The sequence below is a fragment of the Protobothrops mucrosquamatus genome, unplaced genomic scaffold (assembly GCF_001527695.2).
Source record: "Protobothrops mucrosquamatus isolate PMUCROS unplaced genomic scaffold, P.Mucros_1.0 scaffold39, whole genome shotgun sequence".
In the NCBI taxonomy this organism is placed as follows: domain Eukaryota; kingdom Metazoa; phylum Chordata; class Lepidosauria; order Squamata; family Viperidae; genus Protobothrops; species Protobothrops mucrosquamatus.
In genome coordinates, this window is record NW_015386421.1 from 2118644 (window position 1) to 2132666 (window position 14023).

At 36.4% G+C, this 14023-nt stretch overlaps 1 protein-coding gene across 7 annotated transcripts in view; it reads right to left on the reverse strand.

Moving 5' to 3' along the window:
- The window catches only part of ST3GAL3 (ST3 beta-galactoside alpha-2,3-sialyltransferase 3), a 168056-nt gene that overhangs the window by 100283 nt on the left and 53750 nt on the right, over positions 1 to 14023 (reverse strand). For all 7 annotated transcript variants that reach the window (XM_015811361.1, XM_015811360.1, XM_015811356.1 and 4 more), the window contains one exon: positions 12253 to 12295. In XM_015811361.1, coding sequence (XP_015666847.1) covers positions 12253 to 12295 — 43 coding nt within the window. The remainder of the gene's footprint in view (positions 1 to 12252; positions 12296 to 14023) is intronic.

Genomic DNA, 14023 nt, shown 5'->3' on the forward strand with positions numbered 1-14023 from the left:
AAAGACTGTTCCTCTTTTGTAATTGAAAGCATTACAGGTAGTCCCCGAGATATGGCTATAATGGAACCTGCCCATTATGGCTGCACGTTGCACCAGTCGTTAGGTGAAACATCTCACCTAACGACCCTCCCATCCCTGTTCTTCCCAATGAAATATAAAACAAATGTGCGGATTGTTAAGTGGAGTGTGGGGTGCCTCCTGGGTGGGAGAGGCTGTTGGAGGTCTAATACAGGCCCAGGGTTGCCTGTCCTGGGCATCCCAAGGCTTCCCCAACCCTAAGATGCCCCATGCTCCATTTCCCATGCCTTGGGTCCTAAGAGGTCTTTTCCTACTCCCACTGGGTCATCCCAGACCTGATTCTCACTCCACCTGGCCAAGCACCATCCTCTTCATTTACCTTTTAAAGAGCTCCGAGGCCTTCCAGAGTCCTGGGATGACTTCTTTGCGTGGTTGCATGGCACAATTCTGAAAACAGCTGCCATTTTGTCTCATCCCCTAAATGGCAGCTGCATTCGGGTCACTGCTGCACAGCCCAAGGACAAAGTGCTTCATTTTGCTGCCTTAACAAACTTGCAGTGGAGACCTCGCTAAGGAAGAAAATGAAACAGTCTGTCTGATGGCTGCTCTTTTGTCCCTGCCCTTTTGTGGGCTGAGACAAAATGGTGGCCGCATTTGGGTCGCTGCTGTATGGTCCAGAGACAAGCTGCTTTGTTTTGCTGCAGATGTTTTCTACAGCATTCAGAAACATCTGAAGCACTGTGCAAACCTCTCTAAGGCAGTAAAATGAAACAATTTCTCTGTCAGCTGCCATTTTGCCCCTGCCCACAAGTGGGTGGGGCAAAATGGCGACCACATTTAGATTGCCACAACCTGGCTCAGAGACACATGTCCTGCCCTACTTCCCCAACATGAGGTCCAAAGAGCTTGAGATGGTAAGTGTGGTGGGGCATAATGTGCAGAACAGGCCCAAATGCTGCAGAGTCCCGGTAGGGTAGGATGCGGGGAGAGAGGCGGGAGAACACTGCAGCAACCTATGGTGGGTTTAAGGGTGGATGATGGCAGGACTGCTGCAGCCATTGTAAGTTTGAAGTCATATGTAGCTTTTGGGGGGGTGTCTATCATAATTTCGAACGTTTGTTAAATGGCCTGTCTGTATGCAACTAATACTCTTGATATGTCAAAAACTATTAGATAAATCCTATCACTTCTAAGATCTGACCACAAACTCCAACCCAAAAACATTACCAGAACAGCTTGTATCAAAATTTAGGAGTGGCATATAATTCTTCAGAATACCCCTGCTTTTTGTGTCATTTGATTTTCATTTTGTCTAAAAATAGAAGCTTTTGACAACAGAAAAATTTGCTAATGGAGTTGAATGCTGTACTGAATAATTAGAAAGCTTAACTTTTGAACCACAATAAATTTTAAATTTTTGCTTCATAATGTAAGTGTCAATGCTGCTAACATCGGATGTTCTTGCTTTGACAACAGATGAAAGTGCAGCCATTTTCTCTATGCTTTTAGAATTAGTTGGTGCTGGGAGGGGGGATTGGGATGAGAGTTCAGTTAGTCATAATAATAATAATAACTCTGCCATGGGAATCCAAGGACAAACTGTGTCTTGAGCTGATAACGTTTAGGTGGGCTGGAGAGCTGGGGAGAAAGCCCATGCTTCAAGCTAACTGGGAAATGTGCTTTTTGACTGTTTACTGTGGGTGGGAATTGTACTTTGTTACTTTGTATCCAGAGGAGGGGAATTTAGTTTTTGGGTTCAACTATGTAGTGCCAATACTTTGTTTCCCAAATAAAAGATTCTTTAAAGATAAACAATGCCTTGAAGTTCTTTTGAAAAGTTTCATCTGTCGGAACCATGACAGTAAGATAAAAATGCTATAATAATGTACAGTGATGTAACATGTTTTTACTAGTACAGGATATCTGTTGCTGGTACATCCAGCCTCTGCTTAAAAACTTTATGTGAAAACTAAAGTTCATTATCTAAAACCAAGTTTTACTATTACTGTAAAATTCATATTGTCATGCATTTTCAAAAAAATGTTTAGAACAAAAAAACCATTTTGCGTGTACTGTACTTGGGACGCTACTGGTTTTAGTTTTAGTTCTTCAATATAAAGAACAATTAGCAACACTCCTACAATAGACCCACTCTGTTTCCAAAATCCCTCAAATCTCATGAGATATATTTCTATGTTCTTATATCATTTTAATTTAATTATTTATTAAAGAGCTTTTATATGAAAAATGCCCACAGTAACGTGAACTCATTCAGGGGACTCCGCCACCAGCTATGAATATTTTGATATGCTTCAGAACTCTCATGAGTGCAGTTGAGTGAACGTTAATCTGCTGTTGTGGAAATCTAGCAGTTGTATTAACATGTTGTGCAAACAAGTCATCTTTTTAACCCAAATAATATAGCTGACTGGATATAAACATGTTAACTGAACATAGCAATTGCTTTCTATTAATTCAGATTTATGATTTAGCATGTTATATGAACTCAGCCAATATTTATCTGCATCAGTGGGAATATCATAGTAAAAGAATTTGCAATTATGAATAAATGTATCCAAATACTTCTATTGTTCATTAACTTTTTATTTATATAGCTTTGGTTCAGATTTATGGTCTCTATACATTTTCTTTCTTTTTAAAAGTTGAACACTAGTTTTCTCCTAGCTCCCTAAAACAGATAGAGTACATATATCACATGCCATATTGAATATTGCTACATGTCAGACAAGGTATTTCTCCACTGGGATAATTTGTATAATTTAGGAATTGCAAAGAATCTTGCCTAATAGGCTATCTCCAATTACTCAAGGTTTTATATCTCTCGTCTCCATTCTTCACTGGTTTCCAGAGAACAAACCTGTTCTGTACCTGGATTAGGATTATTACACCCAATCAACTTGACGAATAGCATTTTGGGAAGTAGCTTCAAAAATATTTCATTATTCAGCACATTTTCCAATTCTAGCTCATATAGATGATACCATATTGAAAGAAATCTGCCCTACCACAACTGTACTTCAACAATGAAACAAGACTTAATAAAGACAAGAGACATTACTGATACTAATTCATGTTAATTGTTATTTTTAATTCAATGGACTTTTAAAATACCCCACCAGCAATAGTCATATTGCCATGTTGGTACAAACGTTAGCCAACAGCATGTTTTATTAATCTTTTCTACTTTCTGACAAACATAAGTCTACAATCCATAAACTTCATCTCATGATTAAAATGATGTATATCCAACCTATTTAAAATGAGTTAAGATTTCCATTGTTATCACAACCTACATTTTTATTACATCTTTAGCCTCTATTTCTGTCATGCCATGCCTCCAATTTAAGCTACTGTGAAAATAATAAAGCCATATTTATATACAAACCCATAATCTAGAGAGAAGTTAGGCATTGATTTAAGTTACTTTGACATTAATAAAAGGATGAAAAGAAGTATTTTGGTTGTTTATGTATGCCATGAGTTTACGCTAAATTTAAATACTCGTGAAATCCTAAGACATATGGCAGACAAAACAGAAATTAAAAATTTCAGCATTAATTAATAAGTAAATGCATCCAGAATAGAGTAACGAAGCATATTTTAATAGCAGCTTGGCCTCTTTTTCACAAATTAAACCCAAAATCTCTTCAAATGAAGAGGACTAAAGTTATGGGATGTGACAAAATTGCTTAACTGCATTGGTGAACAGTTAAAACAATTGTATATTTGCCTCTGCAGGGAAATTCTAACTTTAAAAAAAATCAAAAGATTTAATTCTTCCAATGCAGATTCTTCACCATTAATTTGAGACTGTCCCATAAATAACATTATGTGCAAATTTGTTAGATCTGCATATATAAAGATATCTCAAGTGAATTATTCTGTATATACTTTGACCTAACAGGCATTTCTTCTTCTAGATTTTATTTTCCCTCACCTCAATCTCATTCCTCCTTTCCTCCTTTTACAAGGGTAAGTCTCCATCCTATCTGCTCTTTTGCTGTTTGGAATGTTGACCAATCCCCTTGTCAGCATTTCCCTAGTTTGATATAAAGGAAAAAATAAATATGTTAAACACGTTGGACAGCTTTATTTGGAGAGTACTTATAATGTTTTAGTACTAGCTCTGGGTGCTCTAGAGTTTCATGGGGATGTCAAGGTATCATACTTCATTCATAACCCTTCCATATTTTTCTACCACTTCTTTTTTTCTTATCACCATAACATCAGGAATGGCAAAATACCAGCTCTATGAGTGGTCTATCTGAAATGCACTTATGCAACCTGGTATTTCCAGTCCAAATGTTCCTTAATGGCAAAGTGTTGTGGGAAGATATCAGACTTCCCACCAGAGCTTAGTAGTAAATCACAGGTCTCTAGATGTATAATTCTGATTTCTACTCTGAGCCAGATTTGGCAGCTGATTCCAAGACACGACTCAACTAGATTCAAAACTTTACTGCAGACAAGAATAAAGCCAAATTGCCCACAGCGTGGCAAATAGAGGCAGGCATAAATATAGGTACTGGCATTTGGACAGAGAGAGCAAAAGAGACATGGATATGGTTTTGTTGGATGCAGGGAAGGATGGATAAGGCAACGAATTTTGGTTTTATTGCTTTAATGTTTTTTCTTTTTATTTTGCTTATTATAAGTGCTCAAAGTTATGTTTTTAAGATTGGCAGCCACATACGTCTGACAGATAGATAGACAGATGGAGATAGAGATGGAGATAGAGATAGACAGACACTCCAGAGTTTAAACTCTAGGTTTATCTCTCCCCACTTTTGAATTAACAAATATTTAGCAGATCTCATAATGGTTTTGGGAAGCAGCTGTGATAAATGTAGATAAGAGCTTATTCTAGCCTAGGAACTTCTATTTTGACTTCAGCAGCCTCAGTCCTTAGACTAGGTGCCAGGCTGTCTAAAGAACAATGCACTGTGCTATAGGCAAATAATTATTTAACAATTATATACTGTAATTGTTTTTGCTCACTGAAAACAACCAGTTATTAAGCTGCATTTTCTCTATTTTCAAGGAACAAGTTAAAACTATTTTTTTCAATCAGGCCTTTTAAACTAGTTTTTATTTTATATTTTAATTACGATTTCAGATTTTGAAGAAGCAGGTTAGGAAGAGTATTGATGCTTTTGAATTTATACACACACACACACACACACACACACACACACACATTTATGTGCATGCATGGCAAATCAAATTTATAAATGCTCTATTTTGATGAGTATTTGTTAATTGGATGATGATAATTCCCACTCCCCCATTTTGGAATGTCCCTTCTGGCAGGTATAGATGCATACACATACAGATATACTGTATATGCAAACTATAGTGATTTAGATGCAAATATTTATCGGAAGGAAGAAGGGCTTATTTCCAGGGAAGATAACAAACCTAAGTTGACAAAGTGGGAAAGTGAAGCATTGTTTTTGAGCTATCAAGTACTTTGATATTTTAGATGGAAAGATAGAGCGTCAATCCAATAATCAATATACAAATAAAGATCACATTAATCTGTCAGCAACATTAAAAGCAGTCATATTCAAAGTTAACATTGGCTACATGTCAGGTTGTTTATAATGTTCCACCTCAATTTCCTGTTTCTGTCATAAAAGAATTCAGATGTAAATATATCTGTTACTCCAGACAATTCTACTCCTCCCAAAAAAGCTTTCCACCCTATTCTGAAGTTCTTCAGTATTTTAACCTGGGGGACCTTATTTTGGAACCCAAACTATCAATATCTTAAGCTAAAGCGAATTGTACCCTCTTTAAGTACTGGGTCATCTGTCTCTATCTCTCTCTGTGTGTGTATTTGTGTGTATAGAAAGAGAAATAGAGACAGATTGACCCAGTAGTTTAAAAGGGTACAGTTCGCTTCACAGTGTGTTTGCTAAACACACACACACACACACACACACACACAGAGAGAGAGAGAGAGAGAGAGAGAGAGAGAGAGAGAGAGAGAGAGAGAGAGAGAGAGAGAGAGAGAGAGAGGCAGTCCTCGGTTTACAACTACAATTGAGCCCAACATTTTTGTTGCTAAGTGAAACATTTTGTTAAGTGAATTTTGTCCCATTTTATGATCTTTTGTGCCATAGTTATTAATTGAGTCACTGCAGTTGTTAAATTAGTAACCCAACTGTTAAGTGAATCTGGCTTCCATATTGACTTTGCTTATAAGAAGGTTACAAAAGATGATCACATGATTCCGGGATGCTGCAACATTCATAAATATGAGCCAGTTGCCAAGCATCTGAATTTTGATCACATGACTGTGGAGATACTACAACAGTTTAAGTGAGAAAAATGGTCATGTCACTTTTTTCAGTGCCATTGTAATTTTGAACCATCACTAAATGAACTGTTGTAAGTCAAGGACTACCTCTCTCTCTCTCTCTCTCTCTCTCTCTCTCTCTCTCTGTGTGTGTGTGTGTGTGTGTGTGTGTGGAGAGAGAGAGAGATTCAAGTCTATGTCTATAATGGTATGTTGACATACTGGTTTGTCTGAAAAACAGTATGCTGACATGCTGATTTGACTGAAATCCACTGGTTCAGGCACGTCACTCAGATGGTTAATTGTTTACATTAATGCTTTTTACTTTACTCTTTAATGAAAAGAACTGAAGTATATATTATACAATATATCTACAGAGTCAAGATGAAATTAAGAACAGTTAAAAGGAGGGAATATCTCTGCAAAACACAATGGAAAGAGTAAGTCAAAAGTCAAAAGAAGCCAAATGTTTGATAACATATTCTAACACTGATAGATATTTCTCTATAAGAGACTATATCTGCAAGTAGCACCTGAATGCAGACTGCAGGCTAATAATGCAGTAGTTTATTTTTTTCCCCTCCACCCAAAATGAGTGTTTTACTAGATCCTTCTTAAACATTTCTGTGCTTTAGAGTGCATGCTACAGTAATTCTGCCATCTGCAATTATTTATGGGTTTGATTAATCCCAGATTGTTGATATGACACTACTCTTCCAGCAACAGCTTGAAATAAAGGAATTATTGCCAAGTATTTTTATATGGGTCAAGACATAGCTCTATAGTCTATAGCTTGCCATAATTTACACACAGTACCTAAAACATCCAGAGAAGTTCAGGGAAGTTGAGTTTACAATCTGCCTGTCAACATGCAAAGCAGACCCTGAGTTCATTAAAGTTTTATATTCAAGATGCCACCTACATTTTGAAACCCTCCAACTGACCCTTTTTTTTTGCATTCCAATTCTTTATTTCATGTAGGAATGCAACTTATTTGACAGCACTTCAGCAATTTCAGAGTGTTCACTTTTAATTTTTTTTCCCATACAGTCTTGACCTCCTTTTCTCTTTTCTCATCTCCTTTCATTCCCATGAATCCTTGAAAATAATACCAAGCATTCATTACTGACTACACAGCCAGTATATATGTCTGATATCTCCACAAAACCTGGGCATCAACAATGTAGCCAGAAATCACAAGAAGGTCATAAACAGCCAAATGTCGAATTCTTAATACTAGTAGAGTACTTTTTCAAACATATTAGCCTCTCAGCCATGAGCCAAGGAATATGAGGTAGTCAAAATCTAGTTTAAACAATACAGTTTATGTCTTTATTTTCTCTTTTCTTGATAAAGTAAAACAATCAGTTTACTAAAATAAATGGTCATGTAACTTTCCAAATTATTTTTATAAATATTCTTTTTTGTACATAACAATGTTTAAAAAGAACTATGAAAGAATTTTAAAAATGAGATGACAAAATTTTATACTATCAGCAGACCATCAATCCTACACAAAATTCCCTAGGGTTGAGGTTTACCCCATCCTTACTAATGTTTAGGGAGGGGTTCAGAACATGTCATTTTATCTACACTTGTTACAATATATTTGCCAACTTTTGCAGAACAAACATAAGTGCTATAAGCAGGTCAACATAAACTGCTAATTTTAATGTTTCTCTAAACTACCCAATCCGTTTGATAAGATATTCATTTGTCAACTAACTAACTAACTAAATGATCTACAACCAACATTTATTATTATCTCCTGAAGTCAAAAAATTAAATTCCAATTCCTGACATCTGTACTATAATTTGAGTTAAATCTCTCATAACAATGGATGTTCAGTCTTTACACAGTCAAGCAAGTTACTGGCTGGCAACTAGTTTTATTTCAGTAGAAAACATATCTGGAGATAAGACTTTGAACCACAGTTAGAAGGATTAATGACTTTAGAAGCAAAGACACTTCTATGACCTCCAGCAAAGTTTCTCTCCTCCAGGCGGCTTTTTAAAGTTTGCACTGCAAATTACAGGAGCAACAAACATGCCAGCAGCCTTCTTACAAGTGGTTGCATACCTAACATATTTGGGGCCTGCAGGAAATAATTTTTAACATCCTCTTCTCTGTTACCGAGAGCCAGTTTAGGATAGTGATTAAAGCACCTGACTAGAAATGGTGGGATTGTGAGTTTTAGTCCTGCCTTAGGTACAAAATCAGCTGGGTAGAAATGATGCATGGGCCAACCACTTCCAAAATAATGTTGCTAAGAAATCTTCAGATCTTCAAATCTTCAGTAACCAGGAGTCAAACTAACTTGAAAGCGCATTCTGCTGCATAGATCAACAACAACTGATTCTTATTTACCTTGTCATCTTTGGCAGCACTCCCCCTTATTACTTGCCCTGAGAGCAGATTGCTCTGAAGTATACCATTGCTTAAAAGGGTTACTTTACTACTTTACTTAAAAATCTCTCCACTTACATATCAGTTTGACTTGTGGGATTTAATTTATTTTTTCTTCAGAGCCTTGAGATGCATTTAGCAGATTGAAGAACAATATGCTAGCAGGGAGGGAGAGAGGCAGTTACCAACTGGGAGCTTGGTTGAACATCCTTTGCACCTTGCCTTTTGTATCCCATTCCTCTCTGTATATACCTTCTCTAAACATTTCACAAGCCCAATAAAGACTTCAAGCAAAAAGACTGTGTCACAATACTATGTATGACTGCAGAAGGTGGCAACACGTAACTGACTCTGAGTCATCTTGAAAAAACTGAACAGTGAAAAATCTCAAGGATGCAGTCAAAGTGGAATCTGAGAAGAAATCCCCCCCCAAAATCCACTTCCAAGTTGAGGCCAAGAAACAAGAGTCATCCGGAGCCAAGCTCAAGTTGAATAACATATATACTAAGGTTTGGGTCCTAGCCTTGATATTTTACTAGATCTAAGTAATGAGACCTAAAAAGAGGAATTGTGCATTAAAACTGAAAAGAAAACCATTGAAGGACAGCACTGTAATAGTAATTATTGAAGGACACTAATGTAACTAATTTAGTATAACTAAATGAAGAATTGAAATATACAACAGTGATATATTAATCCACAAGCACACCGCCTTTCTTAAACCTTTTTTCTACCCTGGATGAACCCTTGACGTAATTTTCAGGGCACAGACAACCCCTGAATTAAAATTGGAAAAAAATATAAAAACTTCACAATACAATTTATTTCTCATCTACATATTCCACATTTAAAACAGCAAAGCAGCAGACCTGACAGTGCATAAAAATTCCCAACATTTTGACTGCTAGGATTATTGGCATGTGAAGTTAACATTATGGAATCCCAGAAGTTCTGCAGAATCCCAGAAAGGCTGCCTCAGACAAATGTGTCTAATGAAAATGGTTTCTACCTCATGCCACAAACCAGCAAGACAAGCTCACAATTCCACCATTTCTGGCAACAGTGTTTTGCTGCTGTGAAGTAATATAGTTAATTTTTCTGAAGCTTATCATTCTCCATTACTTAGAATAGAATAGAGCTGGAAGGGACCTTGGAGGCCTTCTAGTCCAGCCCCCTGCTCAAGCAGGAGAACTTATACCATCTCAGACAAGTGACTGTCTAGCCTCTTCTTAAAAATCTCCAGTGATGGAGTACCCATGATTTCTGGGGGCAAGCTATTCCACTGGTTAATCGTCCTCACTGTCAGGAAGTTTCTCCTTAATTCCAGGTTGCTTCTCTCTTTCATCAGTTTCCAATCATTGTTTCTTGTCCTGCCCTCTGGTGCTTTGGTGAATAACATGACCCTCTCTTCTTGGTGGCAGCCCCTCAAGTACTGGAACACTGCTATCATGTCTCCCCTATTTCTTCTTTTCTTTAGACTGGACAAACCCAATTCCTGCAGATGTTCTTTGTATGTTTTAGTCTCCAGGCATTTGATCATCTTAGTTGCTCTTCTCTGAATTTTTTCCAAACTCTCAACATCTTTTTTGTGATATGGTGACCAAAATTGGCTGCAGTATTCCAGGTGTAGTCTTACTAGGGTTTTATAAAGCGGTACTAATAGCTCGCGTGATCTTGATTCTATGCGTCTGTTTATACAACCCAGGATTGCATTAGCTTTTTTGGCGGCTGCTGCACACTGCTGCCTCATGGTTAAGTGATCGTCCATTAGGACTCCAAGGTCCCTCTCACAGTTACTGTTTTTAAGCCAGGTCTCGCCCAATCTGTATTTGTACTTTTGATTTTTCCTGCCTAAATGTAAAACTTTGCTTTTCTCCACATTGAAACTCATTTTGTTGGATAGGGCCCATTGTTCAAGTTTGTCAAGATCTTTTTGGATCCTGAGTTTGTCTTCTGGGGTGTTGGCTACTCCTGCCAGTTTGGTGTCATCTGCAAATTTGATGAATTTGCCTTCAATTCCCTCATCTAAGTCATTGATGAAGATATTGAAGAGTACTGGGCCTAAGACAGAACCTTGTGGTACCCCACTGTTTACTTCTCTCCATGTGGATGTAGTGCCATTGAGGACTACTCGTTGAGTATGGTTTGCCAGCCAGCTACAGATCCATCTGGTGGTGATGTTGCCTATTCCACCTTTTTCTAGCTTACCAAGGAGTAGGTTGTGGTCTACTTTATCAAATGCCTTACTGAAGTCTAAGTATGCTATGTCCACAGTATTTCGCTAGTCTTATTCTTACTTATTCCAATCTAGTCTTCATTTCATAATTACTTTAATCTGTATGCTATTTATTAATAGCGCCTGAAATGTGGTAACAAAGACAGCATATTACGCCCAACTGCTAGTAGTTGCAATACAGCCATTATTTCACACTGCCTTGAACGTAGGACATATACTCACAACTTAGGAAATCTAGCAACATTGAAAAATTGCTTGAGCAAGTTTAATTCTGCCATTCTCTTGTATTTAATTCTTTTTTTGCATCTGAAATTATTTACAAGTTACTTCAAATAATTCTATCCTGTGTTTTCTATTTTATTAAGTTCACCCAAAATGACTATTAAAAGCTACAACCATTCCATCATCTCTACTGTCACATTATCAAAATTTAGGCACTTGGCAAACAGCCCACACTTTAAAAACTTCCAAAGCTGCAACAGCTATAACTTCGGGCATGGGTTTATAAGACCTTTTGTTCAGCACCGCGGTAATTTCAAATGGTCACTGAACAAAATTGTAACTCACTGAACAAAATTGTAACTACCTGTAAATCAATGCACAGAAAAAACCCTGATTTCACCTAACAGTGAAAACCTTTAACTCTCAGGGAAAGGCAAATATCAGTTAGTAAAGAATTTAACAATATGACAGCAGGAATGTTAACAATATTTTGCCTGCAAGACAAGAAGTTATTGTTGTAATTTATGCACAATAGAGTCTATTAATTCATCACCAGTAAGTTATAGTGTAGTTCTGTCTTAGGGTGCTGCATGAACATAGTCATTGTAGTTTACAAATCATGGTTGAAATCAAGGCTAATGCAAATATGTGGATAGATTACATTATTTTCCCTGTACACTGATGTTAAAAAACTCCTAAGCATGCACAGGTTTGAAATTCATATAAGCTCACCCAGGAATGTTCTATTTAATTAAACTGACTTTATTTCTTTATTTCAGTAGTCTGAAATGGACTATGATGAACATTCTCATATGCTTCTCTTGATGGTTTATTTTCAATCTTTTTTGTTGATAAATATTGAAATCATATTAAGAAGTCACTGTTTTTATAATAAATTTTAGTCTTGGCTACTGAATAATACTGCATATTGGTATAATATTATACCGATAGTAATACGATTTGAAAGCCAGGTCCAAAATTTATTATGTCTTCAAAGGAAATTGATAATGCCAGATCAAAATAAAGTCCTTTCATCATTCTACTCACAGTTTGGAATCCAACTTCAGAAGAAATCCCAGTTTGTCATATTCTGAAAGACAAAAGCAGATTTCATGCAATTTAGTAGACCTATCAGTTTCCCACCAGAGAAAGAGAGCCTTTCATGAATGATATAAACATTTCTAAACTGGAAATGACAACATTGTCAATAAAGTGTGTGTGTGGGGGAGAAATAATTAATTAATTAATTAATTAGCAATCTTGTTAAGAGTTCTGTACATTCCATTATTGAATTCCTAAAATAAAAACATCCTGATTTTGAAATATACCATTCTCAACTTAATCTAGAACAGTGCTTCTCAACCCCAGCAACTTTAAGATACAGAATGTGGCCTGGAAGCTGCAGAATTCTTGAAGTCTACACATCTTAAAGTCCCTGAGGCTGAGAAACACCTACCGGTATCTACACTGAGACATTTAAGCTGTTTATCTTAATAGGTTTCTTCATTGTGTGGTAATATATTTTGCAATTCCTACTATAATGATAGGTGAAGAGATAATTGTAGATAAACTACAAAATATGTTTCCTCAACAATATACTGCAAGACTTCCTAAAAAGGGTTTTGAGGGAATTGGATATTATCCAATAATAAAGCAGAAGTTTTTCAACTCAGAAAGGATACAAGTTTACTGACAGTTTTCCTCTTTGTTCCAAATGGCAGACTTTGATTTAACAAAGATTTTAAATTCTGGAGACATATAAATGGAACAAGTCCAGCTTTTTATTTCCAGTTTCTTTAAGTGTTGATGCATATTTGACAGAGTATATTTATATTCCCTCATCAACTCTCCAAACTCAGCTTTCAAATGAATTCCAGCACCCACCCAAAACAAATGAAGATATGATTTATGATTTTGATGATTAGACAGCATTGATTATAGAAAGAAAACTTTTGAGAAAAAGACAAATTTATAATTGTACTTATATCTGTTGTAAAGCTCAGAAGCTATTTCTCTGTATCTATCTATCTATCTATCTATCTATCTATCTATCTATCTATCTATCTTTACAACCCTGAGGTCCCTTAAATTGGGGTAGAGTCAGGGCAACTTGGTGGAGCTGAGTGTTTACTGGCCAGATACCCTTTCTGGTGCCTATATGGAGTTAGCAGCAGATTTTTTTTTCTTTCCGACCTAAGAGAGAAACATCTGCTGCTACCTAGGATTGAACTCTCAACCTTCCAAGTGGGAGACAAGCGTCTTCACCATTAGGCCACCATGCCACTCTTCCTTACTTCATAGTAATGTATAATAATCTTTATCTTCACTTGTAAAACTTTAATAAAAGCAAATTAATTGAAGCAATGTAAAAAGATATGTTGTGGTCAATTGTAATCAGTTGAAGAATTGTTGTTATACTTGATGCTAAACTTAAGGGAACCCAAAGCTTAAATAGTCTAAATTTGTTACTCCAGAATAGTAGCAGACCAGGGAAGAATTTTAGCCAAATAATGTATGAAAGATATATAAGATAGAACTAACCCAAATGAAAGTAAAGTAGTAGAGCTGATAATTTAAACAGCACAGGCTTTTCTAATTTACTACTTGTAGTTTTAGGCTACAATTCCATTATCACAACTAGCATAAGCTTCAACAGATTACTGAATTAGGGGGAAATTAGTGTGGCAAGAAGACATATTGTATTGATTTGGTAGTGAATGAAGCAAAACATCGTCTTTTGCAAGAAAAAAACCCTTCCTTTTCAGAAATTACATCAGTCCTTAGGTCAAAAGAGGCAATATATTCAACATTATTCAAC